Consider the following 20,733-nt stretch of genomic DNA (forward strand, 5'->3'; position numbering starts at 1 on the left):
CTGGGAGAGCAGGGAAACTGGTCTACAATTGGAGAACTGATGTCTGTCACCATTTTTATAGATCGGAATAAATTTTGCTGTTTTCATTTCATTAGGAAATACACCTGTTTGGAAAGACTGATTGCATATATATGTAAAAGGTTTCACAATGGATTCTATAATAGTTTTAACTAATGTCATATCAATTTCAGTCCAATCAGTGGACTTTTTGTTTTTAAATTTTTTAACAATATCCAGTATTTCATTTTCATCGGTTCCCCATATAAAAATGTGGTGGGGTTTTTTATAAGCAATATCTTTATCTACACCCTTCCTATTTTTTGGCTCCACAATTTATTTTGCTAAATTATACCCAACTTTTGCAAAGTATTCATTAAATTCATTCAAAATTTCCTTCGTATTATTTATCATTGTATTATCTTCTTTTATGAAATAATCTGGGCTATCTGCTTTTTTTGTACTCTTTTTAATAATATTATTTAGTACACTACATGTTCGTTGGGTGTTATTCCTATGCTGTTCCAATAATTTCTGATAATATTCCTTCTTACTAAATCTCATAACACTTATTAATTTATTTTTATATATTTTATATTTGTTTTCTGTTTCTTTTGTTCTATACTTTATAAATCTCTTATATAATAAATTTTTCTTTTTACATGCATTTTCTATTCCCTTAGTAATCCATGGTTTATCAGCATATTTATACCTTCTTGTAACTTTTCTTAACGGACAGTTTTTTTTCATATAACTGAACAAATGTAAACATAAAAGCATCATAAGCCTTATTTGGATTATCATTTGCATAAACCTCTGTCCAGTTTTGTTTCATTAAATCCACTTTGAGGGCAGTGATAGTTTCTGGAGTTCTATGTCTGATCACATTAAAATTGTTTAATCTGTGTTTATTTTCTACCTTTAAACATTTTTGATAGATCGCAAAAACTGGAAGATGGTCACTTATCATTTATAAGCAATCCACCTACTATTGTTCCTTCAATTCTATTTGTAAATATATTGTCGATCAATGTTGCAGTGTCCGTTGTTATTCTTGTTGGTTTTGTAATCACTGGAAACAGGTTGTTGCTGTACATTGTACTGATAAAATCTGTTGTACTTCTATGTCTATATGGATTTAACAAATCGATATTAAAATCACCACATACAATTTGTACCCTATTATCTCTCAATTTCACAATCAAACCAGCAAATTTATCATTAAATGAGGTAATTAAACAAGTCCCTGGGTTATTATCCCCTAACAAATTATCCTCATTAAGGTCTACCATTTTGTAGGGTCTAATTAACATACAGTCACACAATCCAAATCACAATAATACACAGCTATCCAATACAAAATAAGGACAAGCAATGTGCTCTATATAGTTCTTCATTTGTATGGGTTCAAATCTTTCAGTTCTTTTATCATAATTACTTTGGCTTCCTCCGGTGTTCCGTTTAGCCGTATCATCACTTTACAGTTCCTAGTCCATGTGGCTTGTATTTTATGTTGTTTCTAAGTATACGTGCTTGTCTTGCAATATCTGCATTCTTTTTGGTAAGATTCTCATTGATGTACACTCCTGTTCCCTTCAGCTTCTTCGCCTGCCTCAGTAGTTCAGTCCTGTGCTTTCTATTCACAAACCTGACCACTATGGCAGGCTTTGTTTTGCTGTTTTTTTCTGGGCAGAGTATGGCAAGCTGAAATATTGTTAGTTTGTAAGTTTATATTCTTACTTTCAAAGAACTTTTTAACTTGCCATTCCAGAGATTGCAGTTCCTCTGATGAGACGTCTTCACCATCTTTGCATTCAGCTACACTGGCGTAGGATCTATGTGAAATTTCCAGTCCGCTTATTATTAAATCTTCCATCTTTGTATACTGTTCCAGGTCATCAATTCTTCGTTCTAATCCATAAATGATTTTGTCTTTTTCTTTAACTCTGGTCTTTAACTCTCTAACTTCATCCATTAAGTCCAGTAGCATGCTCTGCTGTTTCACCACTTTACTCAGTTCCGCAGACATAAAATCCAGAGATTTTTTTATCTCTTCTATTTCCTCACATATGTTATTGATTTTCTTGGGTAGCATGTTGTTCAGTGTCCTTGTATTATGATAGATAGTACAGTGTAAATAGCGTATCGGCCTTAGAACATAATAGATAGCTTAGCTTACAATGCTCATAAATAAAATGACAAACACGAAAACGAAGGCTATTCTATCGATAATTTTAGTACGTTCTCGTTACTTTTGTAAACACCTAATACAGTTACAGTTAGTGATCATTTTATTTTTATTTTTAAAGTGCCGGGTTTGTCTGGCGAGATCAAGGAGTGTAGCAACTCTCTCTCTACAGCTCTGAGTGTATTATAATATCTTTTTTAAGAGTACAGTGATATTTTATTGTGTGTAATCTCCTAAACTCACCACATAGTGACAGTCGTGGAAAACTCGTGAAAAACAGCAGTGCCCAAAACTAGTAATATATTAATAAATAAATAAAAAAAATCAAGTATTATAAACATGGGACGCTAGCTAGATACAGTGTGTATGACATATTCAGACAGAATATAAAAAAAAAAAAAAAAAAAAAAGGAAAATTCTCTTAACTTGATAAGATGGGTGGCTCTTAAAAGAGCCGTTGGTTTGCCAGAGCGACTAAGGCGCTTTACTTGGAGCTGGTGTACTTGGTGACGGCCTTGGTACCCTCGGACACGGCGTGCTTGGCCAGCTCACCGGGAAGCAGCAGGCGCACGGCGGTCTGGATCTCCCTGGAGGTAATGGTGGAGCGCTTGTTGTAGTGAGCCAGACGAGAGGACTCACCAGCGATACGCTCGAAAATGTCGTTGACGAAGGAGTTCATGATGCCCATAGCCTTGGAGGAGATCCCGGTATCAGGGTGGACCTGTTTCAGGACCTTGTACACGTAGATAGCGTAGCTCTCCTTCCTGGACTTTCTGCGCTTCTTGCCTCCTTTGCCGGCGGCCTTGGTGACGGTTTTCTTGGAACCCTTCTTGGGCGCGGCCTTCGCTGGTTCAGGCATGATGCTGCTGTTTCCTCTAGAACAAACTGCAAGTGAATGTAGACGCTCTACACGCCCGCTTTATTAACCCTAAATGCTGAGTAAGACAAGATGAAACACGTAACTCTGATTGTTCCAAGGTCCTGGGTTTCTATTGGACAGAGAACATACCGTTCCACGCCCCCTTCTGCCCCATTCACTAGAATCTGTTCTTTGTTGTCTGTTCCCGCTTAATCTGAGGTCGATACATGTTTTAAAACCGAATATAAAAGAATAAATAGCAATATGTTATTACATTTTATATATAAATATATAGATAGGATATATATATATTTTTGTTTGTTTTTTAAGCGAGGCATTTGGGCACAATGTTTTACTGTATTTTACACAGAGATCGTGTTAATGATTGTAGTGTAATCTACAGTATGGCTGTACATTGGTAGTATGCAAACACGCCGTATGAAAGCTAAACAAGATCTGATAGGAAACGTAATACTAAAATTACTAATGATAATATTCCAAGCTTATAGGGCTACATAAAGTGAATGTGTTATTTTTACTTATAATGATGCTTTCAAGCTTTGGGGGCTAAACGAGTGATTTGCAAATGTATGCATCTGTGAACGTACTACTAATAATAAGAACAATATTAATAATAAACCAGTAAGAATTTTCTCTTTTGTAGAAAATATGGGTGGCTCTTAAAAGAGCCGTTGTGTTAGCGTGGAGGTCTGAACGTTTAACCTCCGAATCCGTACAGGGTGCGTCCCTGGCGTTTCAGAGCGTACACCACGTCCATTGCGGTGACGGTCTTTCTCTTGGCGTGCTCGGTGTAGGTGACGGCATCACGGATGACGTTCTCAAGGAAAACCTTGAGCACACCGCGGGTCTCCTCGTAGATCAAGCCGGAAATACGCTTCACACCGCCACGGCGAGCCAAACGGCGGATGGCGGGTTTAGTAATACCCTGGATGTTATCACGGAGAACTTTGCGGTGACGCTTAGCGCCTCCTTTTCCAAGACCTTTGCCGCCTTTTCTTTTTTTTTTTATTTAATATTTTATTTAAACTTCATCAGAGTACATGGAAATTACATTACATTATCAAGACAATCATTTACAATTTTAAAATCTTCCACAATTCAGAGTCCTTAAATAAAACATTCATTGTTCTTATTTTTTTCAGTTCAGTTCTTATATTTTTATAAACATTCTCTGCTGAAACAAATTGTTGGTCAATAGTCATTCTGCATCTTGTTTTCCATAATTTAGACTTCACAATACACAGTACTAACCACAAGAAGTCATGTTTATCTTTAGGCATGATTTCATCAAAAATACCGAAACAGACGGACTTCATATGAATTTTAATCTCAACACCTAAATTTTCCATTTTGCTCCAAACTTCTTGGGAACGATAACACTCTAGAATAAAATGTTCTAAAGTTTCCTCTGTCTGGCATTTTGGCATAGGGCACATGTTTGTCTTCACAAAACAACTCCACTTCACTACAGATCTCACTGGAAGTCTCCTCACTGCTACCAACCATGTAATATCCCTTAACTTCTCAGATATTTTTTTACATAAGATATTATTTACACATTCTTCCTTTTCTTCCTCTCTAAGGCCTCTAAAATCCACTATATTACAATATTTCAAATCTACTATTAGCTTGTAAATCTTTTTATTAGAATCCTTAATCCAATCTATATTCAAAACATTAAATTTATTTATAAAATCACCATAAATTAATTTATAATAAGGAACTAAAGCTCTAGAGCGGCCTTTTTTCTGTTTCCAATTTGTGATGTTTCCAATCCAATCAGCTTGTCTGTAAATGCCATTTGCAATAATTTTACATACAAAAATGTTTGTTTTAATGGAAAGATCAATTGCTCCTAGACCACCCATTTTTTTCTGTTTATATAAAAGTTCACGCTTAGTTACTTCACGTGTTGAATTCCAAATAAAATTACAACATAATTTATTCATATTTTTAAGCCATTTATCTGTGGGAGGGAAAATACAGGATAAAAATATTATTTTTGATAAGATAAAGGTCTTAACCATATTTATTCTTGTTTTATAACTTAAATTACAATTTTTCCATTTACTAAATTCTTCTTTAATAATTTGTTCTTTTTCTTTCCAGTTATAATCTACACAGCCATTGTTATCAAAATATATACCTAGGACTTTAAGATGTTCAGTCTCAGGTACATCAATTGGAAATTTTTTATTAATGTCTCCAATCCACACACATTCTGATTTTAAAACATTCAGGGTGGCTCCTGACATTTTCTCATATAAGGAGAAATGTTCATAAATAATGTCTAAATCTTTTCTTGTTTTAATGAACACAGTAATATCATCAGCATATGCAGAAATTATAAATTGGTTGTCACCTAATCTAACTCCTTGTAGTCGTTTATCATTTCGAATTTTAGTAATTAATGGACTTAAGCCAAGAACATATAGGGCAGCACTGAGGGGACAACCTTGTTTAACACCTCTCATGACTTGAAAACATTCTGTCAAATTACCATTAACATTAATCTGCACATTAGATTTTATATACATACACTTAATCATGGCAATGAAATCATCAGAAAAATTATACATTTTCAAAACTTCCCATAAATATTCTCTTGATACAAAATCAAAGGCTTTCTTCTGGTCCAAAGTGACCATATAAAAACTTTCACCACTCTCAAACACCAATTCCCTCGAAATATTTAAATTATCCCACATTAGTCTTCCTTTGATAGCACAGGTTTGTTCTTTAATTATTATTAAATCTAATACATCTTCTAACCTATTCATTATTATTTTGGCGAAAATTTTGTAATCGATGTTCATTAAGGTTAAGTGTCTCCAATTATTAATATCATTTACATCTCCCTTCTTATACAATAAAGATAAAACACCATCATAAAAAGTGTCATGCATATAACCTCTTTTTACACCTAAATTAAACACCCGTGTTAATAAATTTGAAAAAACAAGAATATCAAAGTGATAAAATTCAGATGGCAAACCATCTTTACCAGGAGATTTTTTAAGATTCAGTTGTTTAATAGCAGACACCACTTCACATTCTTTAATACTTTCGCCTAAATAGTCATAGTTTGTATTATGTTTAAAGTCTAAGAAGGATTTTAAAGATTTTTTATCAATTTCAATTTCCTTATACATATCTTCACACAAATCTTTAATAGTATTCATTATCTCTTTAGCATCTGTAACTACTGTACCATTTTTATCTTTGATAGAACTAATGTAAGCCTTTTGTCTTTTTTGGGAGTATAAATGAGTCACTTGAGATGAATTTAAAGTTTCATCAGAATTATATCCTATTTGAATTTGCAATTTTGTCAAGGACTCATTATTTAAGGTATCTATTTCTTTTCTTAAATCTGATAATTCATTATCTTCGTAGTCCGTTAAAAAACGTTTTTGTTTTAAATTAATATATTTTTTCATAATATAGTTATACCTTTTATTTTTTTTCTGATTTACCATTTTACTTCCGTGTTTTAAAAAATATTTGATCTGAATTTTTAGAATTTCCCACAATTTACAATCATTTTTTATAAATACATTTAAAGACATGATTCTAAACAAATCTTCTTTTAATCCCATGATTACTTCTGGATGCTTTAAAATATTTATATTTAGTTTCCAATAATTTTTACTAATCTCTTTTTTAAAATCAATCTTGGATATCACTGTCAAATGATCGGATTCAATAATTAATTTTGTCTTATAAGATTTTACTTGAAAATATTTATTAACATAAATTCTATCAATTCTAGTTCTATCAATTCTATCAATTCAAAGCTGTTTCCGCTTCCAAGGAGAGGAGCGGCGTGTCCCTGGCCGCCCTGAAGAAAGCTCTGTCTGCAGGTGGATACGACGTGGAGAAGAACAACTCCCGCGTCAAACTCGCCGTCAAAAGCCTGGTGACCAAGGACATCCTGGTGCAGACCAAGGGCACCGGCGCCTCAGGCTCTTTCAAGCTCAACAAGAAGCAGACCGAGGCAAAGAAGCCCGCGGCCAAAAAAGCCGCCGCTCCTAAAGTGAAAAAGGCCGCAAAGAAACCCGCCGCTGCAAAGAAGCCCAAGAAGGTAACAGCCAAGAAGCCCGCAGCCGCTAAGAAGTCTCCCAAGAAGACCAAGAAACCCGCTGCTGCCGCTAAGAAAACCACCAAGAGCCCCAAGAAGGCTAAGAAGCCGGCGACCCCCAAGAAGGCAGCCAAGAGTCCTAAAAAAGCCAAGGCAGCCAAACCAAATATTCTGTCCTACAGTTCGTGAAGTGCTGAGTTCCAGACGCGATGGCAAGAACCAAGCAGACCGCTCGTAAGTCCACCGGTGGTAAAGCGCCGAGGAAGCAGCTCGCCACTAAGGCTGCCCGCAAGAGCGCCCCGGCTACTGGCGGTGTGAAGAAACCTCACCGTTACAGGCCAGGTACCGTGGCTCTGCGTGAAATCCGCCGTTATCAGAAGTCCACTGAGCTGCTCATCCGCAAGCTGCCCTTCCAGCGCCTGGTTAGAGAGATCGCTCAGGACTTTAAGACCGATCTGCGCTTCCAGAGTTCTGCCGTCATGGCTCTGCAGGAGGCCAGTGAGGCTTACCTGGTCGGTCTGTTCGAGGACACTAACCTGTGCGCCATCCATGCCAAGAGGGTGACCATCATGCCTAAGGACATCCAGCTGGCCCGCCGTATTCGCGGAGAGCGTGCTTAAACGAACCCACTCCATCCAGTTATCCCCAAAGGCTCTTTTAAGAGCCACTTACATGCTTCCACTGAAATGGGCACTTTTTATTTATTTATTTATTATTCCATTGTGTGTGCGTGTTCCGAGTTATAATTTAGTTATATTTATCAATTATAAATATTAGGAAAAACTGGTTGTGTGTTTGTGTGTGTGTGTGTAGAGATGTACTTTACATGTTCTTACAACAATTATAAACATACATAAGTACAGCTGATTAAAGATTGGCAGGTGGTGTCTTATAACACATAAGAGTAATATAGTCGTTATGAGTAGTAACAACAAAAACATGACAGTAAAGAAGAGGGAGTGGTAAATTGCAGCAGTAATGCAAAAAAAAAGATGAATAATCAGTAATTATTATTCAGAATAATAAATCAATAATAAAATACTATTCTAGGTACTCAACACAGGGTAATTAGAGGCATTTTAGAACAGATATACTGTATAATATTAAGTGTAAATAATCATAATTACTCATAATAATGATTTTTATTTCTATTATAGTTGTTGTAATAATAGTATTATTGGTGATGGTAGTAGTAGTAACTGTAATTATAATGTTATGGAGAACCAATAGACGGTTAGTGGAGCGTTTCTTCCATCTTCCAACAAAATGTGAAAACACGAAATAAATCTGTGTGTATGTGTGTGTTTTCTTTTATGTATGTATACTTTTATGTATTTTTATGTAATATAAAAATTGTTAGTAGGATTTAGTGGCGTTGGTGTTGCACGGTGTACACAGTCTGTATTTTGTACTGTGTGTGTGTGTGTGTGTGTGTAACTTTAACCTTTGCCCTCTGAGTCCCGCAGCACCGACTCCCATTTCTGACGGGTTTTTGTCTCCGTTTGCAGGTTCTCCGGCTGGTACTCACACTCATGCTGGAACTCATTGTTCTCGCTACCTGATCTGAAGGCATGAGGACCCAGGTGTGGTTCGTCAGCTCCGGCACCTGGAGCTAACCACACCTGGGTCCTCATGCCTGAGTGTGAGTACCAGCCGGAGAACCTGCAAACGGCGACAAAAACCTGTCAGAAATGGGAGTCGCCGATGTGGGACTCAGAGGACAAAGGTTAGGGTTACACACACACACACACACAAGTCGCACCAACTTGTGTTCCTAGGCAGCACAGATGATATCTGTTGAGCCCAATTTAAGCCCAACCTCCTTCTAACCCAAACTATGATAACCCAACATGTTTTTAACACTAATTAGGAAAACCCCAACATGTATCTAACCCAAATTAGAATGACCCCAAGCTAGTTCTAACCCTAAAATAATCCTTTTTTTACTATCAGGCAATGAAATTAGAAGGAGGCAGAGTAAAAACATCAACATCATTTCACTATTTAATTTACTTTCACGAAAACAGGTGGGCATAAAAAGTGTAGGTTTTCACATTAACAATACACAAAATCTTATTTCTATAACTTTTGGAACTTAATGATTTCATTTGCTGTTTTTCAGTCCTTTGAAGCAAAGACCAGCTTTGTGATGTCCAAAAAGTACATAAAGCGCTATAAAAAGACCTTGTTGCTTTTGTATTTGAGCTAGTAAAGCTTCACACCTGAATGTTGTACATTGTTCACGTTCTTGTATTTCTCTCTGTGTTTAGTACCGTAATGGGGATTTAAATGATAAACCTTAACCTTAATGACTTCAGTAAATAAATAGACACCCTTGTGAACAAATTGCAGTTTTTATCTCACAGTTCTATTTGCGAACACATTACGGTGAAGCTGGATACAAACGCACACACCTAAATCATAAACTGAGAGGGAAATAAATGAATAAATAAATGAATAAATTACTTAATTTGAGTTCATATACACTGACACATTCCTAAAACAACACATGGCTCTTTTTTAAACTCAGAAATGGCTTTAACACAGCTAACACTGAAACATAAAATATCTTATTTCACTTATTTGGATTTTATTGATACACAGCTTTGACAGCTTTCACTTTAATCAAGATGTGTCTGACTGAAATATGTTTATGAAACGTTATGCTTTAGCAGAATATGACTTATAATGTCCCATTTCTCACAATACAGTGAAATATACAAACACATTTTTAACACAGATGTCACTTATAAAGACTTTATAAATCAGTATTGTTCAGCACAGACAAATCCAAACACTGCTTTACACATTTTTTATGTATTTATGTGTTTAATGTGTTCATTGTTTATGTATTTATTTAGTTATTCACTCATTCATGACCCTAACACTCACTTTAACAAAACATCTATGGCTCTATGACACATATCCAGGGCCAGCTGTAGCCTAGTGGTTAAGGTACTAGGCCAGTGACCAGAGGGTCACTGGTTCAAGCCCCACCACTGCTAGGTTATCACTGTTGGGCCCTTGAGCAAGGCTCCTAACCCTCAATTGCTCAGACTGTATACTGTCACTGTAATGTAAGTTGCTTTGGATAAAGGTGTCTGCTAAAGGCTGAAAATGTAAATATCCACCTATTTTACTTTAAAAAAAAAAAAAACTCTCTCTCTCTCTCTCTCTCTCTCTCTCTCTCTCTCTCTCTCTCTCTCTCTCTCTCTCTCTCTCTCTCACACACACACACACACACACACACACACACACACACACATCTGCAAAAGCTAGCAACAAACACTGGTGTTGTCCATTTATATATTACACATTTCAACACAATTTTACTCTCATGTTTTATTTACCCTACACCTCCTCCTACACTGCTGCAGGTGTTTTAGATCTTTGTTTTTATCATAACGTGTCTCTAATGCTACTTTCACAAGCACTGAAAGGTTTCTAAAGCTATTTGTTTGTTTCAAATTCAATATTCACTACATTGTATAGGGTTTAGGGTTGTTTGTTTGTTTGTCTTTCTTTCTTTTGGCACAACATGTTTAGAAAAAAAATTCTTAACATTAAACATTAGTTACAGAAAAATCTGTCATGTGGAATCCATCACATCGATTGTGGACCGATTTACTGTGAGGATAAAACAGTGGAGGTTCTAAGTTACGCGCTTTACATGAGGCCTACTCCAAGCAGCTGCGGTCACTGCTTAACTCCGCCCCATTGTCTTCAACTAGGTCCGGTTGAGGGAAATAACAGGCTCGCTTGTGAACGCTCGTCCTGCATTGACTCACTTCATCTCGACGAGAGCAGTAACGATGTCCGGAAGAGGAAAAGGCGGCAAAGGTCTTGGAAAAGGAGGCGCTAAGCGTCACCGCAAAGTTCTCCGTGATAACATCCAGGGTATTACTAAACCCGCCATCCGCCGTTTGGCTCGCCGTGGCGGTGTGAAGCGTATTTCCGGCTTGATCTACGAGGAGACCCGCGGTGTGCTCAAGGTTTTTCTTGAGAACGTCATCCGTGATGCCGTCACCTACACCGAGCACGCCAAGAGAAAGACCGTCACCGCAATGGACGTGGTGTACGCTCTGAAACGCCAGGGACGCACCCTGTACGGATTCGGGGGTTAAACGTTCAGACCTCCACGCTAACACAACGGCTCTTTTAAGAGCCACACATATTTTCTACAAAAGAAAAAGTTCTCCTTTTTTATTATTAATATTGTTATTAGTAGTAGCACGTTCACTGATGCGTACATTTGCAAATCAGTCGTTTAGCCCCAAAAGCTTGAAATCATTATTATAAGTAAAAATAACACATTCACTTTATGTAGCCCTAAAAGCTTGGAATTATCATTAGTAATTTTAGTATTATTGTTTAGCTGTCATACGGCGTGTTTGCATACTACCAATGTACATCCATACTGTAGATTACACTACAATCATTAACACGATCTCTGTGTAAAATACAGTAAAACATTGTGCCCAAATGCCTCGTTTAAAAAACAAACAAAAAATATACATCTATCCTATCTATATATTTATATATAAAATGTAATAAAATATTGCTATTTATTTTTTTTATATTCGGTTTTAAAACATGTATCGACCTCAGATTAAGCGGGAACAGACAACAAAGAACAGATTCTAGTGAATGGGGCAGAAGGGGGCGTGGAACGGTATGTTCTCTGTCCAATAGAAACCCAGGACCTTGGACCAATCAGAGTTACGTGTTTCATCTTGTCTTACTCAGCATGCAGGGTTAATAAAGCGGGCGTGTAGAGCGTCTACATTCACTTGCAGTTTGTTCTAGAGGAAACAGCAGCATCATGCCTGAACCAGCGAAGGCCGCGCCCAAGAAGGGTTCCAAGAAAACCGTCACCAAGACTGCCGGCAAAGGAGGCAAGAAGCGCAGAAAGGCCAGGAAGGAGAGCTACGCTATCTACGTGTACAAGGTCCTGAAACAGGTCCACCCTGATACCGGGATCTCCTCCAAGGCTATGGGCATCATGAACTCCTTCGTCAACGACATTTTCGAGCGTATCGCTGGTGAGTCCTCTCGTCTGGCTCACTACAACAAGCGCTCCACCATTACCTCCAGGGAGATCCAGACCGCCGTGCGCCTGCTGCTTCCCGGTGAGCTGGCCAAGCACGCCGTGTCCGAGGGTACCAAGGCCGTCACCAAGTACACCAGCTCCAAGTAAAGCGCCTTAGTCGCTCTGGCAAACCAACGGCTCTTTTAAGAGCCACCCATCTTATCAAGTTAAGAGAATTTTCCTCTTTTTAAATATTATATCTGAATATGTTATACACACTTTATCTAGCTAGCTTCCCTTGTTTGTAATACTTGATTTTTTTTTATTTATTAATATATTACTAGTTTTGGGCACTGCTGTTTTTCACGAGTTGTCCACGACTGTCACTATGTGGTGAGTTTAGGAGATTACACAATAAAATATCACTGTACTCTTAAAAAAGATATTATAATACTAATAGCTGCTATTCTGTGGACTGTTACAGTTTTTGTGGACAGTTGGTTGTTCAACAGTATTTGAAAAAACATTTTTAAATGGTATCTTTTGTTGAGTTTTTATTACGCAATATTTACTCTGACCTTTTTGAATCCTGCACCTGAAAAATGACCCAAAGTATAAAAAAAAACTAAAACTAATACTAGAACTGATAAAAACTACACTAAAACTAAGCATTAAAAAAATAATAAAAATTTAAAAGAACTAGCAAACCCACTATAAAAACAAGAGAAAAAAGTCACAATGAAATAAAACTAAACTATAATGAAAAATCCAAAACTATTATAACATTGATTCCTACATGTAATACATTAATGAATTCATTGTGAATATGCACAAGTTCATTTTGTCTAATGTAAGTGCTGGAGAAGGTACAGAATGTAGTCGAGTTAAAGTAGAGATGGGAGTGTCACCACTCTGTTCTCTCTACTGCTCTGGATACACTTAAAATATCGTCCCGTTATTAATGTTAGGATTGAAGTTTTGTTTAAGCTGACAGTGTAATGGTCAACTATTATCATTAAACAGCATTAAGTGGCTCAATTTATATGCATTCTGACATTTCAAAGTCAGACACATCTTGATTAAAGTGAAAGTGATCTTAGCTGTGTATCAATAAAATCCAAATAAGTAAAATAAGACATTTTATATGTCGGTGTCAGCTGTGTTAAAGCCATTTCTAAGTTAAACATTAGAAAGTGCAGCTTTATAAATAAGATGTATCAGATAACTAAAATAGACTCTTTTTTGTGAGTGTTAGAAAGATCAGTAGAATGTGAATGTTGGAGCCATGTGTTGTTTTAGAAATGTGTCAGTATATGTGAACTTAAAACTGACACGGGGATGTTCTGTAGATCTTACAGCACAAATATGTAGGAATGACTGAAATGAATGTTAGTGTGTTAAAATATTCTTCTTATTATCATCATTATTATTCTAAATTATGTTTTTTTTTTCTTCCATTTCAGCTGCATGACAGTTAAGCACCCTGGACTCGATCTAGTCCTGCTTGGTAGTTGTGTTTTACTCCGCACTAAACAGAGTAACAGAACAAAAACATGCCAGTAAAGAAGAGGGAGCAGTAAATTGCAGCGGTGGTTAAAATATAACGCTACTAATGCAAAAAAAAAAAAAAAAAAAAGTCAGAAGAAATCAGTAATTATTATTCAGAATAATGTATCAATATCAATAATAAAATACTATTTTAGGTACTCAACACAGGGTAATTACAGGCATCTTAGGAAAGACATATTGTAAAATATTAACTGTAAATAATCATAATTACTCATAATAATCAATTTGTTTTTTTCTATTATAGTTGTCGTAATAATAGTATTATTGGTGATGGTAGTAGTAGTAGTAACTTATAATATAACTAGTTACTTATAATGTTATGGAGAACCAATAGACAATTAGTGGAGCGTGGCTCCCATCTAGTGGTCAAAATGTGACAACACACGAACAAAATGTATATGTGTATAAGTGTTTTCTTTTATGTATGTATTTTTTTATGTATTTGTGTGTGTGTGTGTGTTTGTGTGTGTGTGTGTGTGTATACACACATTTTACTCAAACACACACAGATACTACTAATAAACAAAAGTGCTGTAAGAACTGGTGACAAACATACACAATACACAACACAGAATTGCAGGACTGCAGTCTGAGTCCAACACTGTTTAATATCTACATAAATGAATTAGTGTGCAGCCCCCGGACTCACTCTGCAGGACGGGGAAGTAAAATTTCTACTCTATGCAGCTGCACCTAGACCTGTTGGAGCAGTACTGCCAGAACTGGGCCCTAGCAGTACATCTAAAGAAAACAAAAATGATGGTGTTCCAAAAACAAACCTAGATGTCAGGAATACATGGCACCAGTTTACCATGGTCAGCACTGCCCTGGAGCACACAATGCAGTACACTTACCTTGGTCTCATCATTACATTTACATTTTCAGCATTTAGCAGACGCGTTTATCCAAAGCGACTTACAGTGCAGTTGCAGTGTACAATCTGAGCAATTAAGGGTTAAGGACCTTGCTCAAGGGCCCAACAGCAGCAACCTGTCAGTGGTGGGGCTTGAACCAGCAACCTTCTGATTACTAGTCCAGTACCCTAACCACTAGGCCACGGCTGTACTCATTACTGCATCAGGGAGTTTCAGCATGGCAGTGAATGCACTAAAGGAAAAAGCCGGCAGAGGCCTGTACACAATCAGGAGGAGATTTTACAACATTGACATCCCCACCTCAATGGAGTAAAATATTTGTTAGTGTGATACAGCCCGTTGCACTGTACGGGAGTGAAGTATGGGGTCCACTCAATTTTTTACAGTTCTATTAAATGGTACAAACATCCAACAGAAACCCTGCATGTTCATTTCTGTAGAATGATTTTATAAGTCCCAAGGAAAACACCGACCATCACCTGCAGGGCAGAAATAGGCCGAATTTAAACATACAAAAAAGATCTCTACGTTTCTTGATACACCTAAAGTCAAGTCCCAAAGAGTCACTACAATTTAAAGCACTACAGCACATACAGGCCTCACCATAGATCACAGCACTGTCCAACAGCTCATAGCTAACAGTAAGAACAGGTATCTAGAACACTGGGAGAACCAAATCCAATCTCACAGTAGACTAGAATACCATCGTGAAATAAAAAGTAAATATAAACTGGAGCCACATCTTACAGTGGAGACAGAGATGCACTTCCTTCTTCACTGCCAAAAATTCAAACCAACACAAGAAAATGTCACAGACAGATTTAAACAACAAATCCCTCACTGCACAGTACCTGAGACACACACACACACACACCTATATATGTTTATTAAGAACATTTTTATATCCTCTGTATATCTTTATGTAAATTAGACAAATTATTTTTTATTGTCTATTATTTGTGTTCTCTGTTCAGTTTTACTGATTATAGTTTGTACTGCTTTGGCAATATTGTTTTCTACTGTCATGCCTACAGAGCTACTTGAATCTGAATCTACATAGTACATAAATAACAGCAGTCAGAAACTGAGCATCATGTTAGGAGAGGAGAATGAGAGCAGCACTGTAGCAGCTCAGTATGTATCTGCCTGCAACAGTCTGAGAGACACAGACTGATACACCCGAACAGAGGAACAGTCTGAATTAACCCACAAAGAGAAAGTGTTCCATATATACATGTCTTTTATTTTTTAATTTAAAATTTTTTTTTATTTATATTTCCTTTTTTTCCCCTGTATATACATTCATATTCTGTCTTTTCAATGCTTTAGCAATACTGTAAGTATTACAACAGTCACGCTAATAAAGCTCTTGGAATGAAATAGCGAGAGAAAAAAACAGATATAGAGATAAAGATTATTTATTTATTCATTTAAATTATTATTATTATTGTATGGTTATTTATTTATTTTTACTTTTTTAAGCACCACACCATATGTGGAATAATAATCATAAGCACTAGCTGTAGTAGTAGTAGGGCTTTTTTTTCTGTTGTATTTGTTTTTGTTTTAGGCCATCAATCCTGTGATAATTTTATTCTTGCTCTTCTTCTGTTATTATGACATCATCATCATCATCATCATCATTATTATCATCATCATCACTAAACATGGACATACAGTCCAATGAGAATTTGTCACACATGAGGCACAAGAAAACAGATAATTTAATATCTGCAAATGATACGTAAAGACGAAAAGCCTTATTAATTTAAATGTTTTTAAATAAACATCAACCTCTATTTTTTCTTTTAAAATTATTTTAATTTCATTATAAAGAGGATATGATCTCAGTCTTTTACCGATCCCTAAAGAGTTCTCTCTTCTCCCTGAAGTATTTTTACTAATCATCAAATCATCTGTTTTAAAGAAGAAAAACTCATCATTCTATAAATAAAAGACATTTAAACATGTACATATATGTAAATAACATTATAACAGTAATACTTCCTCTAATTAGTGCCTTAATGTCCCGATAGCAATCTATTACGTGCCTTTTGCCGGACGCTGTGCGTGGGGCCCCCCGTATTTTGGGCCTCAGATCGCCTCTGCTTTCGGTACCCAGGGTCCCCGGCCCGACCCCGGCCCTGATATATATATATATCAGTGGCGATTTCTGTAAGACTGCAAGGGAAGCTCAGCTTCCCCTAAAATGTCAAAAATTAAATGGTCAAATATGTACAGCTGTGTTAACATTTCATTGACTACAAATGCGTTAGAACACGTTCATCTTGAAGACGAGTTCGTTCAGAATCAGCTACTTATCACAAATCGACTCGATTTTGTTAACTCATACATTCATGCATTTACCCGCAGACGCTGAGCGTCTCTTTGCTTCTATGGGGCTGCATGGTCGAAACTTGCCGGTCATTGGATAAATGCCACGATTTTGTCCCGCCCCCGGACGCTGAGCGTCTCTGGGGGTGAATGAGCTGTGGGCGGGTCTGGACGCTGAGCTTCTGCAAGATGATTGGAGGATCAGTCGAAAGGCTGAATCCCGTTTTGATTGACAGCTGTCGCTGGGAGCTTCAGTACCATCGCAGATTTTGCGAGTGAAGTCGGAAGACAAACTGCAACCCATTTCAGGCCATTTTCTTGAAAACTAACAAAGGGGAGAATTTATACATTTATATATAAATAAATTGACAAATTTTATGATGTAAGCCTACAATGAGCTTCCCCTCTTTGAAAGACCAGCAGCCGCCACTATATTTTTTACCTATGCGATATATTGGAAATGGGAATGTCAGATCTCAGGTTTGGAGCGAGGTAGGACTTCCAAATCTGCGCTCCTCTCTAAGTCTCCACCTCCCCAACCTATGGTGCAAGTTTGAAAAAGATCAGAGAAACAAAGAAAAAAATTGGACCACAAAATCTCTAAGGGTTTTGGTCATATTATACTGGTTTTGGACCAAATAAAAATAAAAATAAACTCATACCATTTCCAGTATAATAAAGGCATGACAAATATACAGCTTTTGGACAGTGAAAAGTCATCCCATTTGCAATATATTGAATACTTGAGTGGGGTCCCATAAGCAGCATACAGTAGTGAAGGCCCAAATGCTTATTTTTCACACTTCCCAAGGGTCTACAGACACGAAACACATACCAATGGATTCGTCTTGATGAGTAGATGTCATTTGACCCCAGAAACGGCAGCTAATTCGCCCCGTTTTTTATAATTTTTTTTTACTAAATTAACATGATTATCGGGCACTTTGTTGGACAAATTTGGTACCCATGCACTCGGGAGGACTCCTAGATTACGATTCAATCGAGTCCCGGTGTCTGTGTTCGACTGTTTATTCCCGCCAAGCCTATGAGGCCTACGTTAGCAACCGAATGCTAATGAAACTCGTTTTTCATACTTCCCGGTGGTCAACATGCAAGATACACATATCAATAGATTTATCTCGATGAGTAGATGCTGTTTGACACCAGCAGCTTGAGCTAACTCCACGGGAAATCGCGGGAAATCGCCCCGTTTTTATAACGTTTAGCTACTAAATTAACATGTTTATTGGGCACTTAGGTAGACAAATCTGGTATGGTTACACTCGGGAAAACTCGTAGTTTGTAATGCAAACAAGTTTTGTTGTCCTAGAGGTTCTGGAACCTTTAGAAATGGTTCAAAGTCAGGCAAAAGAAACACAGGAAGGCCTTAAAAATGTTCAAGTGGACCTAGGGCTTCCAGATTTTTCACACTGCTTCTAGAGGTGTCCACAGCCCACACATTCGAGTTTTGAGTCGATCGGACCTTTCAAAGCAGTGTTACATAGAGCGTGTAAGAATCTGAATGGGAATAAATTGGGATTTGGACGTGTCCAAACGGGGTAGCAAGGTCCGATGGGTCCGAAATTTTGGCAACATTGTCGACATAGGCTCCAGATAAACATACTCAAATTTGGAAGCGTTCGGGCATTCGGAAGTACTTTTTATTGGGGCAACGATTCGAGCAAAATCCATGCAGACTTGCACCTTGGCCTTATGCCTTTCTCAGTGAAGGAGGAGAAATACTGAAAGGCCTTAAAAATCTTCATGTGGACCTAGAGCTTTCAGATTTTTCAGACTACTTCTAGAGGTGTTGACTGCCCACATGGTTAAGTTTTAAGTCAAATGGCCCAAGTGGTGTCCAAAAAGTTCTTATGGGATTTGAATGGGAATATATTGGAATTGGAACGTGTCCAAACAGGCTCTAGAAAGGTCAGACGAGTCCGAAATTTCGGCTACATTGTCATCAGAGGCTCTAGATAAACATACTCAAATTTGGAACCGTTCAGGCATTCCAAAGTATTTTTTATCTGGACAACGATTCGAGCAAAATCCATGCAGACTTGCCATGTTTTCTTAAGGTCAGCACTTAGAATTTCACGTACTAAACTTTACTAAAGCCCCTGGGAGAACTGCAAATCCTTTTTAGGTGTGGGAACCTCTGCTGAGTTGTAAGAAAATGACCCACCCTATGTTTTTGTCTGAATATTCAAGTATTTAAGGAGAAGCAAATGTCATCGAAGTCAGAGAGAGAAATATTCGGCTACAAGCTCTCTCTCCGGACAAAGCTGCTCGATCGATGCGGTTTTATTCTGTAATAAACTTCTTAATTACAAATAAGACGTGTCAACGGAGTCCTCATTTCATCATCGGCACCTCATCGCTAAGACAAAGACACTTCACCTCTCTCATCTTTCTAAGTAGGAGAACCTGCACAATCAGTGGCTGACTAAATACTTTTTGACCCCACTGTATATAAATATATATATATATATATATAGGGAGAGAGAGAGAGAGACAGAGAGAGCGAGCGAGAGAGAGCGAGAGAGAGAGAGAGAGAGAGAGAGAGATATGATATACGTATATATATATATATATATATATATATATACCAATAACCGTTACATTGTATATATTTAATAGCTATAACTATAGCAATATCCTTATCTCTAAATGTATTCTTATATATTTTTAAATATTGTTCATAAGAATAGATACAATACTGCAAGATGCACAATTTGCACATACTTATTTTTGTTGCATACCATATGCTGTATAAATGCACCTTATTTACTTTATTTGTATTAGTTTATCTTCTTTGTTAAACTACTGGAGACCAAAGTATTCATCCATCCATCCATCCATCCATCGCTCACAAAAATTAGGGGATATTTCAAAATGAATATGAAGCAATAAAAAAAGAAGCATTTGATTTTTTTTTATTAAACAAAAAAATCAGAAAAGCAAACGACAAGTCAAAGAAAGTTGTTCGATCATGCAAACCAACTTTTATTTCATTGGTGAAAATGCACTATAAAAAAGGCTGGAAGTACTGGAGTATCTGCACGTTCCCTGATCTTAAAAGTGCACATCCTGCAATTTCCCAGCCCTTGCAATGCCCCTGCAACACGATTTGCCCAACTGCGAAGCCTGGAGAGCCATAGGACGTCTTGAAGGTGGTCAAACACAGGCGACAGACCCACACAACAGCAAGAGATGACCACTACTTGACCTTATTGGCAAGAAGGAACAGGCGCAGCAATGAAACAGAGCTGCAGGGACAGTTTCTTGCTGCCACTAGACGATGGATATGCACTCAGACCATACAAAATCGGCTCCATCGTGTTGGACTGCATGTCCGGTGACCAATGGTATGCATTCAGTTATCTGCTGAATGAACACCGTAGAACCCGTAGAAGGTGGGCTGATGAGCATCGTCATTGGACCTGTGATGAGTGGTCAACTGTCCTCTTTTCTAATGAGTCACGGTTCAGTCTGCAGCCTGACAATCATCGTGTCCTGATCTGGCGTGAACGAGGAACGTGGGAGAATCCACGTTTCATGCGAGAAAGGGACTCCTTCAGTGGTGGTGGAATCATGGTGTGGGCTGGCATCAGCATCGGTGGTCGTACCGACCTCCACGTCATCAGAAACGGATCGCTGACTGCTGTCCGATATCGAGATGAGGTCCTGCACCCTATAGTGGTACCCTATGCTGGAGCAGTTGGAAACAACTTTCTTTTCATGGACGATAATGCAAAGCCCAACCGTGCGCATCTCGTC

At 37.5% G+C, this 20,733-nt stretch overlaps 3 protein-coding genes across 5 annotated transcripts; 2 read left to right on the forward strand and 1 right to left on the reverse strand.

Annotated features, from left to right (window-relative positions):
- Nucleotides 1-2,615: 2,615 nt before the first annotated feature.
- LOC134305856 (histone H2B-like) lies at nucleotides 2,616-3,044 on the reverse strand. Its single transcript, XM_062990203.1, has one exon. It carries the CDS (start codon nucleotides 3,042-3,044, stop codon nucleotides 2,670-2,672), a length of 375 nt encoding a protein of 124 aa, XP_062846273.1. The 3' UTR covers nucleotides 2,616-2,669.
- Nucleotides 3,045-7,349: 4,305 nt separating this feature from the next.
- LOC134305860 (histone H3) lies at nucleotides 7,350-7,910 on the forward strand. The gene has a single exon (XM_062990206.1). The coding sequence runs from the start codon at nucleotides 7,356-7,358 to the stop codon at nucleotides 7,764-7,766; it is 411 nt and encodes a 136-aa protein (XP_062846276.1). The 5' UTR covers nucleotides 7,350-7,355; the 3' UTR covers nucleotides 7,767-7,910.
- Nucleotides 7,911-11,957: 4,047 nt separating this feature from the next.
- On the forward strand, nucleotides 11,958-17,201 carry LOC134305855 (histone H2B-like). Of its 3 annotated transcripts, none has more exons than XM_062990202.1 (2): nucleotides 11,958-12,401; nucleotides 16,993-17,201. In XM_062990202.1, exon 1 carries the CDS (start codon nucleotides 11,969-11,971, stop codon nucleotides 12,341-12,343), a length of 375 nt encoding a protein of 124 aa, XP_062846272.1. In that variant the 5' UTR covers nucleotides 11,958-11,968; the 3' UTR covers nucleotides 12,344-12,401; nucleotides 16,993-17,201. The 3 variants fall into 3 exon arrangements, with proteins under 3 accessions (XP_062846272.1, XP_062846271.1, XP_062846269.1); XM_062990201.1 differs by lacking the exon at nucleotides 16,993-17,201 and adding an exon at nucleotides 15,654-15,937; XM_062990199.1 differs by lacking the exon at nucleotides 16,993-17,201 and adding an exon at nucleotides 13,639-13,826.
- Nucleotides 17,202-20,733: the final 3,532 nt, after the last annotated feature.

The sequence above is a fragment of the Trichomycterus rosablanca genome, unplaced genomic scaffold (genome assembly GCF_030014385.1).
Source record: "Trichomycterus rosablanca isolate fTriRos1 unplaced genomic scaffold, fTriRos1.hap1 scaffold_152, whole genome shotgun sequence".
NCBI lineage: Eukaryota > Metazoa > Chordata > Actinopteri > Siluriformes > Trichomycteridae > Trichomycterus > Trichomycterus rosablanca.